The sequence below is a fragment of the Myotis myotis genome, unplaced genomic scaffold (genome assembly GCF_014108235.1).
Source record: "Myotis myotis isolate mMyoMyo1 unplaced genomic scaffold, mMyoMyo1.p scaffold_m19_p_13, whole genome shotgun sequence".
NCBI lineage: Eukaryota > Metazoa > Chordata > Mammalia > Chiroptera > Vespertilionidae > Myotis > Myotis myotis.
In genome coordinates this window covers 13,895,031-13,917,360 of record NW_023416317.1, presented here as the reverse complement: position 1 = coordinate 13,917,360, position 22,330 = coordinate 13,895,031, and the positions used below count along the sequence as shown (strand labels likewise).

Sequence of the window (22,330 nt, the reverse complement as noted above, 5' to 3'; positions counted from 1 at the left end):
TTTCTATTCTGTTCCATTGATCTGTGTGTCTATTTCTCTGCCAATACCATGCTGTTTTGATTATTGTAGCTCTGTAGTATAATCTGAGGTCAGGTAGCATGATACCTCTAGCTTCGTTCTTTTTTCTCAGGATTGCTTTGGCTATTCAGGGTCTTTTGTGGTTTCATACAAATCTGATGATCTCTTGTTTTATTTCTTTAAAAATTGACATTGGGATTTTGATGGGGATTGCATTAAATCTGTATATAGCTTTGGGTAATATGGCCATTTTAACTATGATGATTCTTCCAATCCATGAACACGAAATATTTTTCCATTTTGTTGTGTCTTTTTCATCCTCTTAATAAGGCTTTGTAATTTTCAGTATATAGGTCTTTCACATTCTTTGTTAAGTTTATTCCTAAGTATTTTATTCTTTTGGTTGCAACTGCAAAAGGAGTTGTTTTTTTCATTTCTTTTTCTGATGTTTTGTTGTTAGTATACAGAAAGGCAATGGATTTTTGCACATTGATTTTGTAGCCTACAACTTGACTATTTATTGTTTTGAATAGTTTTCTGGTGGAGTCTTTAGGGTTTTCTATATACAGAATCGTGTTGTCTGCAAAGAGTGACAGTTTGACTTCTTCCTTCCCTATTGGAATGCCTTTTATTTTTCTCTCTTGCCTTACTGCTCTGGCTATGATTTCCAGCACTATGTTGAATAAGAGTGGTAAAAGTGGACATCCTTGTCTTATTCCTGTTCTTAGAGGAAAAGCATTGAGTATGATATTAACTGAGGGTTTATAATACATGGCCTTTATCATGTTGAGGTACTTTCCTTCTATTACCATTTTGAGTATTTTAATCATAAATGGATGTTGTATCTCATCAAATGCTTTTTCTGCATCTACTGATAAGATCATATGATCTTTATTCTTCCTTTTGTTAATGTGGTGTATTACATTGATAGATTTGCATTATGCTGAACCATCCTTGTGCCCCTGGAATGAACCCCACTTGATGATGATATATTATTTTTTGGATGTACTGTTGTATTCGATTTGCTAGTATTTTGTTTAGGATTGTTGCATCTGTGTTCATCAGAGATATTGGTCTGTATTTTTCTTTTTTTGTGTTATCTTTGTCAGGTTTTGGTACCAGGGTCATAGTGGTCTCACAAAATGTGTTAGGAAATATTGCTTCTTCCATTTTTTAGAAGAGTTTTAAAAGGATAGCTTTTAAATCTTCTTTGAACGTTTGGTAGAATTCACTGGTGAAGCCATCTGGTTGTGGACTTTTATTTTTGGGGAGGTTTTTGATGGTTGTTTCATTTCCTCACTAATGATTGGTCTATTTAGACTTTCCAATTCTTCATGATTTAATCTAGGAAGATTAAATGATAATTCTAGGAACATATCCATTTTTCTTAGGTTATTGAATTTGGTGGCATATACTCTTCTACAATATTCTAGTATGATCCTTTGTACTAGTATATCTATGATGTCTGTAGTGACTTCTCTCTCTCATTTTGTTTATATTGATCTTTTTCTTTTTTTCCTTAGTGAGTCTAGCCAGGGGACTGTCAATTTTATTAATCTTTTCAAAGAACCAGCTCTTTATTTTACTAATTTTTTGTATAATCTTTGTTCTTTATTTCATTCAATTCTGTTCTAATTTTTTTTTAAATATATTTTATTGATTTTTTACAGAGAGGAAGGGAGAGAGATAGTTAGAAACATCGATGGGAGAGAAACATCGATCAGCTGCCTCCTGCACATCTCCTACTGGGGATGTGCCTGCAGCCCAGGTACATGCCCTTGACCGGAATCGAACCTGGGACCCCTCAGTCCGCAGGCCGACGCTCTATCCACTGAGCCAAACCGGTTTCGGCTCTGTTCTAATTTTTATTATTTCTTCTGCTGACTTTGGGTTGCTTTGTTCTTCTTTTTCTAGTTCTTTAAGATGTAATGTTAGGTTGTTTAAGATTTCTCGTTTCTTGAGAAACGCCTATAACAATATAAACTTCCCTCTTATTACTGCTTTCGCTTTATCCCAGAAGTTTTGATATGTTGTAATGTCATTCTCATTTGTCTCTATATATCTTTTGATCTCTTTTCTTTCTTCTTTGACACAATCATTTTTTAGTAGTATTTTATTTAATCTGCACGACTTTGTAGGTTTCTTTACTTCCTTTTTGAAGTTTATTTCTAATTTCAAGACATCATGGTCAAAGAATATGCTTGATATAATTTCAATCTCCTTAAATTTGTTGATGCTAGTTTTGTGACCCAACATATGGTCTATCCTTAAGAATGGTCCATGTACACTGGAGAAGAATGTAGAGTCTGATATTCTGGGATGAAAGGTTCTGTAAATGTCAATATGTCCATTTGGTCTAGTGTTTTATTTAAGGCTGATATTTCTTTATTGATTTTCTGTTTGGCTGATCTGTTTAGAGCTTTCAGTGGAAAGTTAAGATCCCCAACTATGACTGTGTTTTGATCTGTTTCTTCCTTTAGTTCTGTGAGGAGTTGTTTTAAATATTTTGGTGCTCCCTGGTTGGGGGCATATATTATGTTTTCTTGATGTAGAGTCTCCTTTATCATTATAAAGTGTCCATCTTTGTCTCTCGTTATCTTGAAATCTATTTTGTCAGATATAAGTAGCTTTTCTGTGGATGTTATTTACTTGGAGAATCATTTCCACCTAAAGGGCTCTATTTTTTTAAAAAAATAATCTTTATTGTTGAGATTATTACAGATGTCCCCCTTTCCCCCCTCCATAGCTCCCTTCCACCAAGGGCTCTATTTTTAATCACTAAACACATGAGCAGACAAAGCACAAACCTTAAGATAAGGTTTTGGTGGATGGAAAAATCATTTATATCCCCTTCAACAAATCATTAAATTAACACATTGTATGCGGGAAACGTATTTATACGTTTTACGTATTTATACGTTCTACCAGTGTAGTAGAGTGCGGGACACGTATTAATATGTTTTTTATAGACTAGCGGTAGAATGCGGGTAACGTATAAATACGTAAACTAAAGTTATCGTAATTTTACTGAACGTTGCCATTTGCGCAAAAAATTAGCAAAAATGGCCCGCGCCACCTGTTAGCGCGCGATAAAAACTACCTACAAACAATGTGTTAAGCAAATGTATTTATTAACTTACTAATGGAATGATGAAGCTTTGTGTCAGCTCCAAGAAATAACGTCGCAGAATAACACTCTGAGCCTCAGAAGGACGTTTCTGTTGTACACCCTTAAAAGAGAAAACAATAAGAACCTACAGTTTGGTATCAGAGAATATAAAATAATGGATAAAATATACATATATATGGTATCTATATATATAAAAGCCCAGCAACTGGAACGATGAATGACCAAAACAATCGGTGGCTACAATGCACACTGTGGCAGCCAACTGGCCTGATCTGGACTCTGATCACCCCTCTCCTGGCTGGCCTGGCCCCCAACACCCCAACTGGGGGCAGGGCCTGCCGGCCAACTGCCTGCAACCCCTCTCCCTGGCTGGCCCTGCCCCCAATCAGCCCCCCTTACCCCCATCGAGGGCAGGGCTGGCTAGCCAACTAACTGCAGCTCCCCCACCCCCCTCCAGCCCAGCCCAATGGGACCCCATTGGGGCAGGCTGGCTGGACCCCAACCATGCATGAATTCGTGCATTGGGCCTCTAGTGTGTGTGTGTATGTGTGTGTGTGTGTGTGTGTGTGTGTGTGTGTGTGTGTGTGTGTGTATATATATATTAAACCCTATAACTTCATCTTGAAGTAATTTAATCTGAAATTCATTATACAATATACTGTGAAAAAAATCCTTAGAATAAAACATAAACTATTCACCCCAAACTTAAAAATATCAGTTCACAACAAAGACTGTATTTATTTCCTAATTGCTGTATCAATACTATTTACATTTTCAAAAAAAGGCTAGCTATAGTGCATTAGATGCTAAGCTACCTCATGGCACAATCCACTTTTTCACTATAACTTCCAAGTATCTGGCACTAGGTTGTAGCTGCACCTCCCTATTTTAAGCCCATTAATTGCTGCTACTTTAGTCTCCTGATTTTTAGGAAGCATTGGTTCAAAAGAGAGAGCTCATTTTACATTATTATACATAAAGCACACAGTGCCTAGTTATATATTGCATAACTGAATAAGGAAATTTAGTAATATGGGCAAATAATTACCTTCTGTAATTGCTTTATGATCTCTTCATCTCTATTTAGATATGGCTTATAAGAAGTATAAACTCCTAAGAAGTAAAGAAAACAAGGTAAGCAGTAAGTTTTTATTTTTTAACAAGTGCCCAATATGCATATATTTTTAAATTAATAAAAGTTAATACCAGGTTTAGAATCCAGAGTCTTTAGGTTCTTCAATTTTTTCACTTTAACCTGCTTAGGAATTTCACCTGAAAGATACATTACAAAGATTCTTAGAATTATTCAAATTTCACATCACAAAACTGGAATTTTATAAGATTAATAATCTGCTGATTACTCTTAGTCAGGGATATTGTAGCTAATATATTCTTCCTAACATCAATTAATATTCAAAAGTTTGCCCTCGCTGGTTTGGCTCAGTGGCTAGACCATTGGCCCATGGACTGCAGGGTCATGGGTTCAATTCTAGTCAAGAGCACATACTTCAGTTATAGGCTCGACCCCTGGCACCTGTTGGGGCATGTGCAAAAGGCAACCAACTGATGTGTCTCTCTCACATAAATATTTCTCTCTTTGTCTCTCCCCCTCCCTTCTACTCTCTTTAAAAAAAAATCAATGGAAAAAATATCCTCAGGTAAGAATTAATAACAACAAAATATATATATTCAAGAGTTTATTACTGGTACTTTAAAACTGGCTAAAAACAATACTGGATTATTACAGCATTACAGAAACAATTTGTGTAAATTACATATAATAGGTACTTGATCTTTCATTAATATCTATCATTACTTAAAATGTTCCCTTTTTGTCATTCAACTTGTAATTGTAAATATTTGTATGAAGTACATAATATTGAAAATTCACTTTATTTTTTGCACTGATTGTACCTTTATTATTTATGTGCCAAATACACATAAAATATCCTTTAAGAGTAAATGGAATTAAAATAACTCCTAAATTAGAATGCAAAAGTATTTAAAGGTTCCCCCACCTCCCACCCCAACACACACACCTCTGCTTTTGCATTGCAGGAACTTACACTGCCACCAGGTGGTGATAGCGTATGCCACAACCCCAGGTCTGATTCACAGGTGAACAGGACTCCTGAGCAGGGCTGCTGTGAACTAACTACTCCTGCAGCATATGCAGAGGGGTTCTAGTCTTGAGGTCTAGAGAAGCTACAATCTAAAGCACCTTTTAACTGGCAAAAAAATACCTCAAGATAAACACTTAAAAGTGTCATATGCATATGAAATATAACAGGCTTTCTTTCTCTTTTCCTTTCCCTAGCCTTTCCTTCCGCCCCCCCCCCGCCCCAACCCCTCGACTTAGTCCTAGGTCTTTTAAATTGGCAACTTCACCTGCCTGAAGAGATTTCTCAGATCAGCAAGAATATTAGCTGGCAAGATATCATAACAAAATGAAAAATTCAGGAATGTCCAGTGAGGAATGTCAGAGGTACCATTAAGTTATCTAAAGTTATAAAACTTCCAACCTCAGAATTCATGTATTCACTTAAAAACACCCTTAAAACAGCTTCCCTGGCTCCTTCCACCATCTTGGAGCTGGTGGAGACCTGCTGGGAACCGGACTTCTAAAACAACAAGTATGTCTGGAAGGCTGTGGTCCAAGGCCATTACTGCTGGATATAAGCAGGCTCTCTGGAACCAGAGAGAGCATACTGTTTTCTTAAAATTAAAGGTTTTATGCTCAAAATGAAACTGAATTCTATCTAGGCAAGAGATATGTTTTTACATGTACAAAACCAAGAACAACACAGTGACTCCTGGTGGCAAACTGAGTAATCTGGGGAAAGGTAACTCGGGCTTATGGAAATAGTGGCATGGTTCGTGCCTAATTTGGAAGCAATCTTCTTGCTAAGGCCACTGGACACAGAATCTATGTAATGCTGTACTCCTTGAGGATTTAAATCTATTGAGAAGAAACAAGTAAAAGTGGATTTGTTATCTTATTAAAAAAAAAAAAGCCACCATGAGCAAGGTATATATATCTTATTTTTTAAGGAAAGCACACCTTTTGATTACTTCTTTAATCAATACCAGCATCACAGAAATGTATAATACTTAGTCAAGTGTTGGAAATCCCTTTTTAATTGGGTTATTTACAAAAAGTAGCTTGTTTTTGAGGTTTCATTTAGCTATAATTCATTCCATGTTTATAACACTAAGTATATTTTTTGGTAGGAGGAATGATGGGTTATACCTGCATATTTTAGTGAGAAGTTATGCTCTTCTCCAAAGGCCCTTATTCAGGTTGCCTCAAAGAAGACTGCCATCAACATAATTAAAAAGTAACCAAAAAGTAAAAACAAAGGGGAAGAAATAAATCTGCACAGCCACATTATATACTAAAAAGCAGAACACCAAGTTTATACTTTACCTGCTGGCTTAAGGTCTCCTATTCGAATAATGTGTGGCCAGTGCTGAAGTGTTTTTGCAAAAAAGGGGTTGGTTACTCCTAATATGACTGAGGGCCTACATAAAAACAAAACAAAAATGAGGTGAGAGAAAGATGAATGTTCCATCAGTGAAGAATAGTTTACAATTTCTTTTGAGTGAACCATAAATAGATTATGTTTTCCTTCATTCAATGTATTCCATATAAACTATATACCAGACACCATGTTTAGCACTAAGCATATAAAGATGAAAAGACATAGTCCTTCTAAAGCACACAGTTAAAAGGGATACATACTGAATTATGATGCCAGAAATGAAAAAAAAAAACAGTGAAAGTGGTATAAAATGTACAATAATTACAAAGGAGACACTATGTCTACCATGGGATCAAAGAGATGACATTTGCACAAAGATATGAAAGATGAATAAGAGTTCTTTGCCAAATAGGTAAAAGTGGTAAAGGTGATGCAGGAGAATGAATAGTATGTGCAAAGCAATGAAGTGAGATCATGATCTGTTTGTGGAACTACAAATAGTTCAGCATTTCTAGAGCACAAAGTACAAATAAAAGTAGTTGGGCAGATGCTGGCCAGATCATTAAGTACCAAGTTAATATGCTAAGAAGTTTAGATGTTATCTTGTAGGCAAATGAAAGCTTCTAGAAAACTGAGTAGAGCAATGCCACATGAATGAAAATGTACTTATTAGAAAGGCTACTCTACGGAAAATTTAGAAGATATCCTATAAGGAGGGGAGGAGGTTTGAGAAAAAGCAACAGCTCATATGAAAAGAGACAGGAGGACTGGGAAGAGAGCTTTGGAAAGACTAGGACAATGATGGCGAACCTTTTGAGCTGGGCGTGTCAGCATTTTGAAAAACCCTAACTTAACTCTGGTACTGTGTCACATATAGAAATTTTTTGATATTTGCAACCATAGAAAAACAAAGATTTATATTTTTGATATCTATTTTATATATTTAAATGCCATTTAACACAGAAAAATCAACCAAAAAAAATGAGTTCGCGTGTCACCTCTGATACGCGTGTCATAGGTTCGCCATCACTGGATTAGGGTGTTGAATTGACAGAATTTGGTAAACTTGATGTGCACCCTATTAAGAAGAAATTTACGACAATTTAGATTTTGATAACTAAGCAAAGAGTAACAGCATTCATGAAAATACTAAGAGGCTTGGGGTTGGGGGGGGGGGGGGGGGAGAGAAAACAAAAAGAATTAAGTTTGAACATGTTTTGTTTTAGGTGACATTAGATGTCCAAGTAGCAAATGTGGTTAAAAAAAATAAATAAATTTGGATATATAGGTCTGGACCTTATAAAGATTTTGACTAGGAAGATAAACTTCAGTCACCAGTATATAGGTGTTAACAGAAGTCATGAGTACAGATAAGATTGTACAGAAAGAATTATCAGTATGAAATCAGAATCAAGAACTCAACACTGAAGAATATCAACATCTAAGGGGTTGGCAGAGAAAGAAAAGTCTGCACAGGAAAGTGAGATGCACCACCAGCCAGCCAGGTAAGAGTGGTATCAAGGATTAAAATATTTTCAAGGTCAACAGCTTAAATGTTATAAGAAAGGGAAAATGGGGCAATATAGTACCCACTGGGTCAAGCAGTGAGAAGGGCCTTACTGACTTGGGCAAGAACAACTTCAGTTGAGATGGAGAAATCAACATGCAATGAACTGAGAAGCAGCCAGGAAACCAAGAAAAGGAGATAGTAAATAGAGGTTTTAATTGTTATTCTAGAAACTTAGCTATGAAAAGAAGATGAGTAATAGAGCAGGAGCTAAAAGGGAAAGCATAAGATAATTTTTCCCCTTTTACAGACTAGGAAGAACTTTCATGTTTATATGCAAATTCAATGAAGAGGAAAAAGAAAAAGGAAATTATAGACCAAGAAGAGATAACTGATACTACAACAGGTCCTGAAGTATGAAAAGAAAATAGAACTGACAGTACAGTTGGGATGGCTATTAATGACAATATAGCTCCCACTAATAAAATGAATCATTCAAAGAAAATAAGATGCTGACTCTAGAAACGTGAACCAGCAGCTCCTTAAACCTTACTTTACAAAAAATCTGCCAATAAGTTCAAAATTTAAATTATTACCAAAAATGATTCTGCAGTTTATAAAGGTAGTAATTGGTTAATAAAAGTTGATTGGTTTACTTACGGGGCTTGGGTACGAGTAGTGTATTCTTTGAATTCACTATCATGAATAGTGAAATAAGGTCGGAAATCACTGAAGTACTTCAATGGAGAAATACAGCTGTGGCGCGAGGACATGTAAAACAAAGGACACAGAAATTAAAGGCCCTGCGCAATAAGCATAAAACATCCACATCCACAGTATACCCCTAATGGGATAATGTATCTATTTCAATAAACGGCAAACTCATTTCAGGAAACTAGAAATCAAATGGAAATACATAATGTGAAAGGGCATATTGAAAGAACATTGGACTTGGACAGAAAATAAGGTGAAATTCTGATTCTGTCAGATGCCTTTTACTGACACTGACAATTCACATGCCTAATATTTTTCAGGTGTCAACTTTGTGTATGTCAGGGATTTTTCAACCTTTTTCATCTCATGCACACATAAACTAATTACTAAAATTCCACGGCATACCAAAAAATATATTTTTGCTGCTCTGACAAAAATAAAAAGGTACATATTTTTTTCAAGTTATAAGAGAAAGCTTACTTAGAAAGTTACAGAGGTAACAGAAGCGAGCCAGCTGGGCTGCAATAGGCTCAGAAAACAAGTTACAGAGGCAAAAGAAGGGACCTTGAAGGTTAGGAGAGGGAAAGGCAAAGGTAACGCACCTGGGGGGAAGGGGAGAGGAATGGGTGGGCGTGCTCCTGAAAGGAAGAGCACTGATGTAATTTTGATTCATTCACACCGAAAGGCTATAGGTGTGTTGGCTGTTGTCATTTTTTAATTTGACAATCTAAGGGTAAAGTGGTCAGTGCCCCTGACTAAACAGTCAGGTACTGCCTGTTTTGGCACACGGGTTGGAAATCACTGGTGTAAGTAAATGAATGTGCTTGTTGCTCAGAAAAACAAGAACATGGTTCCAGCCTTCATGAAGCCTGATTAATTTTCTCATCCATAAATTGGTGCTATAATGAGCACTAACTTCTTTGTGTGGATCAATGCAATGAGTGTACAAGCAAATAACAGATGGGAAAGTGCTGCAACGATCACCATTATGAACGAATGTACTCACTTAACAAGTGCCAATACAGTCTCCGAAGACTCTGAAGGTGATGGTGCCATGACCACAAGGGGCTCCCCCAACAGCACGAGTTCCCAAAGCATCTGACTATGAAAGAAAACTGGGAAGAAACACCTGAAAGGTGTTTACATAGTAGGAACATTGTTATTTATCCAACTTGTTAAGTTCCCATGTAATCATTCTAAACACTTCACATGGAGTCCTGGCTGGTGTGGCTCGGTTGGTTGGTGTGTCCCTGCACCGAAAGGTTGCCAATTTGATTGGGTTAGGGGCTAGATTGAGCACATGCTTGGGTTGCAGGTTAGATCCCCAGTAGTGGGCATGCAGGAGGCAGCCGATCAATATTAGGCTCTCACATCAATGTTTCACTTTCTCTACCCTCTCCCTTTCTCTCTCTCTCAAAATAAAATCAATCAAATCTTTAAAAAAAAGGCCCGATTTTTATAGTTTTTCCTTTTCCAGAATATTATATAAATGGAATCATTCAGTAAGTAGCTCTTTTTTTAAAAAAAAAATATATTTTATTGATTTTTTACAGAGAGGAAGGGAGAGAGATAGAGAGTCAGAAACATCGATGAGAGAGAAACATCGATCAGCTGCCTCCTGCACACCCCCTACTGGGAATCGAACCTGGGACCCTTCAGTCCGCAGGCCGACGCTCTATCCACTGAGCCAAACCGGTTTCGGCAGTAAGTAGCTCTTTATACTAAATCTAGCCCATTTCAGTAAATATAATGCTTCTGAAAGTCATCCATAATCTATCAATAGTTCATTCTTAATCGCTGGGTAGTATTCCATGCACATATCTCATTTTGTTTATCCATTTACCAGTTGATGGACATTTGCATTATTTCCAGTGTTAGGGTGGTATGTAAAGCTGCTATAAACACGTGCATATAGGTCTTTGTGTAGGTATGTTTTCATTTTTATTGCATAAATTCCTAAAAGTAGGGTTACTGGGCTGTGCCAGGTCCAGTACATAAAACAAATCTAGCGTATAAAACTAATAATCTTTGAAGCAGTATGCCATGCAAGTCACACACACACACACAAAACCCATATACACATAAAAAAAAAGCAAACCAAAACTCACTGTCTTTCACATGACTTCTGATTATATGTATTAATATTTAGTAATTGCTCATTTATAACAATGGTTTCTCAAGCTAAGCTCCACATGAGAACCACCAGGAGCTGGAACTTGGGCACCATTTCAAAAATTCTTACTTAGCTGCTCTGTGTAAAGTACATTGGTACTTTTTCCTTCTTTCTTTTTTAAGTGCTAGATTATCTGCACTTAATTTTTAGTTTTTCATTTTAAAAAGTTTCAAACATACAAAGAAATAAAGATAATAATGTAAGAACTCCCTTATATATATCATCTAGTGTTAACAATATTTTGCTATTTTTGCTTCATTTACTTTTTCTTATTGAAGTACTTTAAAATAAAACACAAACCTCAGGACATTTCACCTCAAAATATTTAGAAGTGCATCTCTAAAAAAATAAGTGCATTTAAAAAAATTTAATCCTCACTGTGGGATATGTTTTGAGTTTAGAGAGAGGGAAGGAGGGGGGGGGGAAAGAAAGTGAGAGAGAAACATTGATCGGTTGCCTCCTGTACATGCCCCAAATGGGGATCAAACCCCGCAACCTAGATATGCGCTCTGACCAGGAATCCAACCCACAACCTTTTGGTGTAAGGATGATGCTCCAACCAACTGAGCCACACAGGCCAGGGAATGAGTGCATTTTTTTTTTATATCATTACAATACCAAAGCTTGTAACATGCAGTCAAGGTGAAGCATAATGATTATTTTCCAGTATTTTTCTACATTTCATATACAAACATTCATTTTCTAAAGAAATTTAACATCAAAAAGCAAAAGCAGTTAAAATTTTTTACTCTATACCTGAAAAGATCCACTTCATGAACAGTAGATAGAACAACAGATATGTGTGTGTCTGCCTAAGAGATAGAAAAGAAAGAGATGTCATTAAAATGTACAGAAATTGATTTTTTAAATATACCTATTTATCTTATGATCAAAAAACATACTGCCCTGTCTATCTTTTAAGATTCTCTTCCTCTAGGGAAAGCTACAAAAAATGGGTCTGACCCATCTCCCCTAAACAGCAGAAGATCAAGGAAACATTACATGGTTAAAGCATTAATTTAATAGCCAGATGAATTCACGACTGTATGAAATACTACCATAATACTATATGATATATATAACAGACAAAATTAGCTTTCCTACTGCTCTACATTTTTATTCAATTCAAAGAACAATGGAAGTGCTAATATACTAGTTAAAATGTCTCAGATGAAAAAATTCAACTCCACCCTAGAACAGATGTAGCTTTGAGGAAAATGAAAGGCAATCATAACTACAGAATCCTTTTGCTTGAGTTTGCTAAAACCAGAAGTCTGCTGACCACTCTATAAGAGGCTTTTTAGAATTAAATCTTGCTGAAAAAAATATTTACTTTCCCCTTGTCCTCAAATTACAGTATAAATTCTGAGTTCTCAACAGTATCTACCAGAGAAAGAACAAGAAAAATATCTGAGAAATATTAGGAAGTTTACTATCAATTCATTAACATATTATTTAATAGGATATTTCAGTACTATTCAGAATTGTATCATAAACCCAAGACTGCATTTGCTAGTTTAAAATGCCAGTTAAAGAGACTCTCTGTGCTGGTTTATTCTACCACAGTACCACACTACCTGCACTATTTGAGTTGTCCCAGGTTTGTCATGACATGTGGGAATCCGTACCTTAAAGAGAAAGAAGAAATTAACTTTGGTAACAAAAGAATGTCCTTTATATAATTTGCCAGTCCCACCACAGAGGGATCAGAAATGCTCTATCCTGCTGCTAAAAAGGGTACACTTAGCACTACCTAAAAAGCCATAAAAACAAAGTATTTATGTCAGATTAAAAAACTGAGGTCATATTTATTTTCAGTCACAGCAAAAGGTAAATGCACCAAGGTCTCCATATTCCCTTACACACAGAAATCACTAAACCAATGAGAAGCAAATGTGCTGAAAAACAGAAAAGGGACATCAACTTCATACCGCTTCCAGTTTATTGTTCCAATCTTTGCTTCATTAATATACACACACCCAAACACACCCTTCCAAGCTTGCCAAACTATGGGATAAATCCCACAGGAAACCATGAAAACTCTCAACCCAGGACTACAAGTACTACTTTTGATGATTTCCCAGGGAAAAAAACAAAACACAGAAAAGAACACATTTAAGAGAGCATTGCCAAAAATAAATCCAACAAGAAAATTAAATGCAAAAGCACTTAGAGCCCACTCATACAAAGCCTGAGAGCAAAATGCGAATTTATTTTAGAAAATGAAGGAAAGAAAATTTAATGGAGAACAATACCCTAGGATGGACATGTTTGGTCTGACATTACATATTAAGAAGATCATTTAAGACTAAAAAACAATGGCTTTCCTAATTTCTTTTAATTTTTAGTAATTCATACTTGATCCAAGTATGTTGCAATACCACCCATCTCTGGAGAGCCATAAAGTAGAATTCTTGGTGGCATTTACATGCACATGTATTATACAAAAACTAGAGGCTCGGTGCATGAATTAGTGCACTGGTAGGGTCCCTCAGCCTGGCCTGTGCCTTCTCACAATCCAGGACCCCTCAGGGGACTGTCAGACTGCTAGTTTCGGCCCAGTCCCCGCAGGTAAGGCTGAGGGACCCCACCAGTGCACGAATCCATGCACTGGGCCTCTAGTATGCATATACAAGATCTTTGGTTAATCTCTTCCTGCCTTCCCCCCCCTCCTTCCCTCTGAGATTCATCAGTCTGCTCCATGTTTCCATGCCTGTGCATTGAGCGTCTGCCCTCTGGTGGTCAGTGTGCGTCATAGCTACCGGTCAAATGGTCACTTAGGCCTTTATATATATAGATATATATATAGATGACCCCCCCTCATGCAAACTTTACAGGAAGGTGGGACTGGTGCCCCTGGAGTTGTGTGACTAATGGTTTTGTGCAGCAGGATGAACTGGTATATCTGTAACTCCTCACATAAAATAAAATAATAAAATAAAAAAACAAGTGAAGGCAATAACAAGATTGGATGTTATTAGAAAGTTAAAATGCAAAACTTGTGTATAACGCTTACAGATTTTTTAAAAAGGAGACAAATGAAATATAAGTTATTACCTTCATTACCACCCCCATAATAGGCAGGTATAATGTTTTCCCTGGCACTGGGGCAGGCCATCGATCAACATCATTACAAGCTGTAAAAACATAATAAAATTCTTCCTTAGTATAAATGGAAATATTAAAATATGAAAAATAGCATATTAGATTTTAGAACTCTACTTTCTATAGGGCAGGACAAATATACTGGGAAGGTTGGAAAAGAGGTTAAAAAAAATAAAAGCAATGAAAATATCTTACATTTCACCAGAAATACACCTCTGCTAGGATAAAATTGGTTAATATATTTTTTAAAGCAACCAAATAATAGGTTTAAAGGAGTTTTTCTATTCATTTATTACTACTAAAATTAGCTACAAAAGCACACCACTTGGCAGAGGCCTTCTCTCTGTATCAAGCGACATAAGGATTTCTGTTTAACCGTACTAAGTATCAGAAATGTCAACTCAATATTTGTTTATTATTGTCCTATGGTGCAAATGGAGATAATAAATGATACAGTTTTTCGTGTTTCTAGGTAAAGATGCCAGAAGAGTAGTTTTACATCTCTCTCCCACCATAAAATTCTTAACTAAATTTTTAAAAGGTCAACTTCATTATTATCAGACCGTTTCCAGTAAAATTTTTAAAACTCCTTCATAAAGCTACTTAAGTCACACAATGTTTAACTTACCTGCTTCCAAATAAGGTTTGCTCTTTTCAAAATACTCTGGTGCTATCTGTTTGAGTACAGTGTGAAAAAAATGAATATAAGGTAGTTTGCTGATCAAAACCAAGGACTGGAGGGAAAAAAGAAACAAGGTGTTGTTGTTTTTTTTAATTTTCTAATGATTATAATTTAAGTTTGTCATTTCTTATATCAGCAATTACTAACAATCTAAATTCATCAAAAAGTGTGGATTTTGAAATAAAAAGGTTTTTACAGTATATGGTTAAAAGGAAACATAAAACTATAATCACAGAATACAAGAAGTTTTAACCTTAATACTACACTTTAAGAACATAAAAAGCATACTGACAGATTTTCCTTCTTTCCAGGAAAAAGAATTTCCTGTAAACAGACTAACATCATGGATAATTTCTAAAGGCTAGCTATTACTATCATTATCAAAACAATATCAGGAATTAGCTAGATAAATTATTCCTAATAAGGAAAGAGCAAATTGTGATGCTTTTTCAAACTAAGACCTGTAACTGTTATTATTTTATTTTTTATTGAATTCATTGGGATGACATTGGTTAATCAAATTAAGTGAGTTTCAGGGATACAATTCCATAAACACATCATCTGTATATTGTATTGTGTGCTCACCACCCCAAGTTTCCTTCCATTACCACTTATTCACCCTTATCCTCTCCTATCTCCCAATATTTTAGAGTTCAATGGTCATAGCCACATACTTAGAAATTGTGGCTTTACAGTTTAATCACTAGATACAGATCATGTTGATCTTATTTTTTAAATCTATTTTTCTTTAAATTTATTTTTTACTTTTCAGTCCAGCATCAATTACTGGTCAGGGCATACTCCGGTTACAAAAGGTAAAGGTGTGTTTCATTAGTTGGGACTGACTTGAAATCAACTAATTTTTTTTTTTCTAAAGAAAGTAAAAGATTGTACATTTACAGTAAAAACTATGCCTAGATGTTGCTAAAGTATATTTACTGACTCTTCAAAAAAGTACTAGTTGTAACTGTATTATAATCTGTTTATTCTTTCCCTTATTCTAAAACGTAAAAATTAAGTAGATTCTGCCCTGACTGGGTGGCTCAATTGGCTGGGGGTCATCCCGTGCACCTGGAGGTTGCCAGTCACGGGCACATGCCCAGGTTACAGCGTGATCCCCCATAGAGGGGCTTACAGGAGGCAGCTGATCAATATTGTGCTCTCACATCGATGTTTCTCTCTCTCCCTTTCCCTTCCTATCTCTAAAAAAATCAAAAACCTATTTTTAAAAACTAAGCAGATTCTTCTGGCTTTTGACAGTTTCATAAAAAACTGTAAGTTATTGTCATGAATATACTACAGAGGCAGCAGAAAGGTAAAATTTAGTAGCAGATAAAAATCTAGGAACAGATGTTTATAACCTAAAAAAACACAAAGATAAAATATAAATTCTAGTAAGTTTAAAAATAAAATATCAAAGACTTTAAAGACTATTCATTCTGATAGTTTCTCTTTCTAACCATATTATAAAAATATTTTTTCTATTATAGTGTATCTGAAAATTACCTTTTGAAAATAGCCTCTTTTTAGAGTTTTGTCTCGAACTTGTCGGAAATACACATATCCATAAAAATAAGCAGGATCCTTCTATGAAAGAAGTGACAAATGAAAAATATAATTATGTGTAGCCATCCTTTATTATTAACATTAAGTTCCTTTATAAACCCAAATGGAGTCATGAAGTATACACAAAGAGGTAGTTATGCTTTTCCACCAACACAAACAATAATCATGACAGTAATAGCCAGGTAAAAACCTAACTTGCCCAAAGATGAAATAATCATTAATAAAGTCATATTTCCCCCTGTAACTTACTCTGTTTATGTTCTTTATTCATAGCTGTACTAGTTAAAGGGAGTTATGAACAATTAAATTGTTTTTCCCCAATGCTTTATATAATTTTTTAAATCCTGCCTATACTTTTGCATTAGGGGACAGTCTTAGTAAAATGAAGTGTCCTAATGTAAAATTTCGAGAGAGAAACATAAGGAGTTAAATGCCAACTTGAATCTTATGTAGCCAGTAATGTTTTTACCCAATAATAATGAAATATTGGAATATTTATCAACATACAATTTGAAAGGTAATTACATTCCAAAAAACTTAAGTTTTAACATCCTAATGGAATAAATTTTGGCCTGGTTCCTCATTTGATATTTTTAAACAAATGCTTATCAACCGACCACCTGCTCTGAACAAGGCAATGTGTTAGAGAAGATAGAAAGATGCATCAGAAACAGTTCCTAAAGGAGATCACAATCCAAGAGGAATAAGAAAAGTACAAAAATGACCATAATCGAATAGGAGGGCAGGTACAAAGCACTAAGTGTTACAAAGAGGTTAAGGGGGAAGAGATTATCTCTGTCTACGTAGATCAGTAAAGATTTCATGGAGACATCTAGTTTTGAATTGGGCAATGAAGGATGGATATGTTTAAACAAAGACAAAGACATTCCAGGTTTAGGAGTTTCAGCAAAAAAGACACAGAAAAATACAAGCTATCCCAGAAAAAAAGCAAGATAAAAGTAGTTTATTTAGGCTAAAATATGGCACATGTATAGGAAGGGTAAAAAGTTGGAAACTGGAAAGGTAAAGGCCTTATTTTGGAAGGCCCAGAAAGTGAGCACAAGGAAACAGTACTATCATTAGCTCTTTGTTCATTAAACAATGCGTAGTCATTTTAGATTTTACTTATTTTTAGATAATACATATGTACATTTTAGCTGGGAACACTGTGCAAGATATATTGCGTTGGAATATCTTTGGGCAAGTTTCATATCCTCAATAACACTTAATTCCCACATCTGCAAAAGGAATGCTCTCAGAACACTACAGAGGTTAATGAGATAATACATGCTTATTGATACAGTGAACCTAGAACATAAAAAGGTCTAATAAATGTAGTGATTATTATCATCAAATGAAAGAATATGTTAATAGTGGAAGCAAAAGGTCATGGAAAGGAACAGATGGCTATAAGAGACATTTCTTTGGCTAACTGGGAGAGGGTTCCTGTCATTAGTGAAACCAGTTAGGTATACTGTAAATGCTGATTGTAAGCAAACTAAAGTTCATATTGGATGTGCTGATAGCACATATAGATGGAAATGTTCCTCACACAGTTAGAAATGTAAGTGTGGGTACAAAACAGAAATGTATGCTCTGGAATAATCGGAATTATTAAAATTATTTTTAATAAGTAATAATTTAAAAATAAAGCTCATTAAAAAAATCAAAAAGAGAATTCTAATTCTATCATAAAGAAGGTAGGGATTAATTACCACAGGGAATCTTCGACTCTGGGTGATATTTACTGGTATAATACTACCCTATCTCCACATCTAAACAAGGAGTTATTTCCCAGCCGGTGTTGCTCAGTGGTTGAATGTCAACCTTTAAACCAGGAGGTCACAGTTCGATTCCTGGTTAGGGCACATGTCTGGGTTGTGGGCTCAATCCCCAGTGTGGAGTGTGCAGGAGGTAGCCAATCAATGATTCTCTCTCATCTCTGATGTATCTCCTTCTCTCTCTCTCTCTCCCCCTTCCTAAAATCAGTAAGAATAAAACTTTAAAAAAAAAATTTAAACAAGGAGTTATTGCCCAGGCAGGGTGGCTCAGTTGGTTGGAGTGTCATCCCACGCACCAAAACGGATGCAGGTTTGATTCCTGGTCAGCACATATACCTACATTGTGGGTGCAATCAATCCCTAGTTGGGGCCAATATGGGAAGCAACTGATCGACGTTTCTCTCTCACATCAGTTTCTCTCTCTTTCCTTCCTCTCTCTAAAATTAATGAACATATCCTCGAGTGAGGATTAAATATAATAAAATAAACAAGGAGTTATTAACAAATGAAAGAAAATTACTTCAGCATTCTAATCAATTTCTCTAACTCCCAATGGGCATTACATCTCAAGAACAGTAACTTTATAAAGTCTCCTTCACTCACATATTGAATCTATATGAATCAGATTTAGGAAATTCAGCAGTGTGACATAGTAACAGAACAAAAGCAAAATGTTTCTGAATGCTATAAGAAGTAACTGAGTTTTAAAGTTTCCTCTCACATAGACATTCTTTTATTACTACTTTTCCAACCTTTAAGTAAACTGGTAAATCTTTGTCAAATTGATCCAGGAAACAATGCAGTGACACCCTCCTCCCAGAAGACTGTCGAAATCTAAAACAGAACTGGGTATCTCCAAGACAACCTAATGAAAACAAAAATGAAATAAATTTAGGATAGCACAGTATAACACTTACTTATCCAGTTTCATTAAATGTTAGAGTGGCAAAGGTCCTAGCATCATTTAAATCTATTCCATCATGTTTTAGAGAAGAAAAAAGAGATCCTGACAGTTCAAGTGACTTCCTCAACACTATCTTTACTGGTTAGAGGCAAAGCCATTAGTAAAACATGCATCCTAAGTCCTGCATTATTTTTCCTGCATTATTTTTCCATTTTCCCCATGTAATTAAAATTACTTAAAATTGTTTGCATGTAATGCAGACTCACAAGTATAATAATGAGCAAAAGAAGCCAAATACAAAATAATACATAGTTCAAATCCATTTATATAATTGTTAAAAAAAAAAAAAAAAAAAAAAAGGCAGGCAAGCCTGTCCAGCGTGACTCAGTGGTTGAGCGTCGACCCATGAACCAGGAGGTCATGGTTTGATTCCCGGTCAGTGTACATGCCCAGGCTCAATCCTCAGTGTGGAGCGTGCAGGAGGCAGCCAATCAATGATTCTCTCTCATCATTGATGTTTCTCTCTCTCTCCCCCTCTCCCTTCCTCTCTGAAATCAATAAAAGAATATATTTTTAAGAAGCAGGCAAAAGTACAGACTTTAGAAATGCTTGGTTGGGTGATAAAACTATAAACAAGCAAGAAACTTATTACTGTAAGAATCAGGGTAGTGGTTACATTTGAAAGGGGTGGGAAACAGTGTTTGGAGGAGACATATGGGGCTTTTGAAGTACTGTATTTCTTGACCTTGTATGTGTTTTATATTTCACAATGAGAATTTTTTAAAAAAAGGCATAATATAGCTGAGTCAGGAAGAGCTCAAGTAATAAACTTACTATTTTAACTAAAAATAACTTTTTAACCTTTAATCATTTTAGGAAACCTCTTAAAACATGTAAACTTTACAACTAAACTGTCAGGCAATAATTACAAAAAACTGAATATCCTAAAAAGACAGATGAAAGTAACTTGTCACTCAAATTTTTCCCAGTTACCATATTTAAAATAGGATTATATTAAATATAAAATGTGCTCAAGATTTTATTATTACTTATTATGTACAGAAGTACTTTAGCACATGAAGTTCTTAACAAAGGAAACAGAAACTTGGAAATATGTTTTTCTTTTTAAAGAAAATACACTTTATTGTAATTCCTTATGAAGTTAAAAACAGAGGCAGACCCCTCTAAATAAAGGGTTGTAAAACAAAGGGCCATTCCATTAAAAATCAAATAATCTCAAACACTGAAAATTTAACATAACAAATAGGATCCTCAGGTGGCATTCCCGCTTCTAACATGCAGTCCTCCTACAGTCACAGTTATAGGGATTATATTTAGCTTCTGAATTCTCAGGTGGAGAAAGATAAGCCATGTGATTTTTTGAGTAGCAAAAACTGATCATTGCTCTTAACTTTCTGGTTGATCTTCTTGCCAATGTATAAATTTGCTATTCCTGATCTTTGGGGTTGGGGGGAGCACCTTGTTTATTTGCATTATTTCCATACTTATTCTTACAGGAGCTGGATGGCGGGGACAACACAGGGCACAGGTATTGAAATTTCAAGAGTGGAGAACATTGACATAAAGATGATTTCAGACATAAAAAGGAGACGATCCCCTGAACCTCAACCCTAATGTTACAATCAGAAGAATGATATTGAAACTTGGTATTATGAAAATCAGAGGTTACAAGACACTGATCTCCCAGAAACATTACTTCAAGGGCCATAAGTAGATCATTATCAATTGCAGTTGACTTGACACTGGCCAGGAACAAAGAGGGGCTACATTATACATAAATTGGTGTTCTCCAGAGCAAGTCCAAATCAAAGAAAAAAGGAAGTACAGCCCTCCTAACACCAGAAAAACCTTCATCTGGCCAGAGCACCAATATGTTTTTTAAAAAGCAACTCAGTGCCCTGGCCAGTGTGGCTCAGTTGGTTGGAGTGTCATCCCATACAACAAAAGGTTGTGGGTTCAATTCCCAGGAAAGGCAAATGCCTAGGTTGCAGGCACATTGATAAGTACACACTAATTTCTCTGAGACCATTATAAGATAGAACAGGAAAATGCAATGGATTTTAAGAAAGAGATATGATAGCATCTGGAAAATGTAAGAAATGCTAAGCTTTGTGGAAGGTAAGTAATGAATCTCCCATAGCCTTAAATTCCTACCCACCCGGTCCCATTCCCAAATCATGCTGTGAGAACTTTCCAGTGACCAGCTGCACCCAAAAGCTACACAGAATTGGTCAGGAGGCAAGTTTACCAGGTCAAAAAGGCTTTCATAGTGCCCTTGTGAACTGAGGTAAATGGTTCCTATTTTATTTTCAGAGATCTGTCCATTCACATATGAAAGGTTACTAAAGAAATATCAACCACTGCCCTAGCCAGTTTGGCTCAGTGGATAGAGCATCAGCCTGCAGAATGAAGGGTCTTGGGTTCTATTCCAGTTGAGCGCACATACTTTGGTTGCAGGATCAATCCCTAGCCCTGGTTGGGGGCCTGTGAGGAAGCAACCAATCGATGTGTCTCTTTCACACTAATGTTTCTCTTTCTCTCTCTTCATCTTTCTCCTCCTCCCTTCTACTCTCTCCAAAAATCAATGGGAAAATATCCTCAAGTGGGGATTAACTAACTAACTAAATAAATAAATAAATATCAACTCCTGCCAGACCAGTGTGGTTCAGTGGTTGAGCGTCAACCCATGAACCAAGAGGTAACTGGTTTGATTCCAGTTGCAGGCTTGATCCCCAGTAGGGGCATGCAGGAAGCAGCTGATTGATGATGTATTTCTCTCATTGATGTTTCTATCTCTCTATCCCTCTTCCTTCCTTCCTCTCTAAAAATCAATAAAAACATATTTTAAAAAAAGAAGAAGAAATATCAACTCCTTGTCTAGCTTTGTTGAGAACCTTTGTTCTCCATCCTGACCTACCATTATCGTAGGAAAAGGGGCATTACAGATTGGCAACCAGGTTTTTTCACTTTTGCATTGCAGAAAATGATACCTTAGAAAGGGTAGAGCAATTCTGATACCCTACAACCTCACCAAAAATAAATTTATGGCCCTAGCCAGTTTGGCTCAAAGGATAGAGCATTAGTGTGAAGATTGAAGGGACCCAAGTTTGATTCCAGTCAAGGGCACATGCCTGGGTTGCAGGCTCCATCCCCAGTAGGGGGTATGCAGGAGGCAGCCAGTCAATGATTCTCTCTCATCACTGATGTTTCTCTCTCTCCCTCTGCCTTTCTCTCTGAAATAAAAAAT

At 36.0% G+C, this 22,330-nt stretch overlaps 1 protein-coding gene across 6 annotated transcripts in view; it reads right to left on the bottom strand.

Annotated features, from left to right (window-relative positions):
* The window catches only part of DENND6A (DENN domain containing 6A), a 48,617-nt gene that overhangs the window by 8,118 nt on the left and 18,169 nt on the right, over positions 1-22,330 (bottom strand). For 2 of the 6 annotated variants that reach the window (XM_036331820.1, XM_036331825.1), the window contains exons 4-15: positions 18,911-19,023; positions 16,318-16,398; positions 14,758-14,863; positions 14,082-14,161; positions 12,602-12,652; positions 11,781-11,836; positions 9,858-9,980; positions 8,798-8,893; positions 6,576-6,670; positions 4,355-4,420; positions 4,197-4,261; positions 3,159-3,248 (exon numbers count right to left, since the gene is read on the bottom strand). In XM_036331820.1, coding sequence (XP_036187713.1) covers positions 3,159-3,248; positions 4,197-4,261; positions 4,355-4,420; positions 6,576-6,670; positions 8,798-8,893; positions 9,858-9,980; positions 11,781-11,836; positions 12,602-12,652; positions 14,082-14,161; positions 14,758-14,863; positions 16,318-16,398; positions 18,911-19,023 — 1,022 coding nt within the window. The remainder of the gene's footprint in view (positions 1-3,158; positions 3,249-4,196; positions 4,262-4,354; positions 4,421-6,575; positions 6,671-8,797; positions 8,894-9,857; positions 9,981-11,780; positions 11,837-12,601; positions 12,653-14,081; positions 14,162-14,757; positions 14,864-16,317; positions 16,399-18,910; positions 19,024-22,330) is intronic. The other 4 variants (XM_036331823.1, XM_036331822.1, XM_036331821.1 and 1 more) reach the window with 4 other exon arrangements.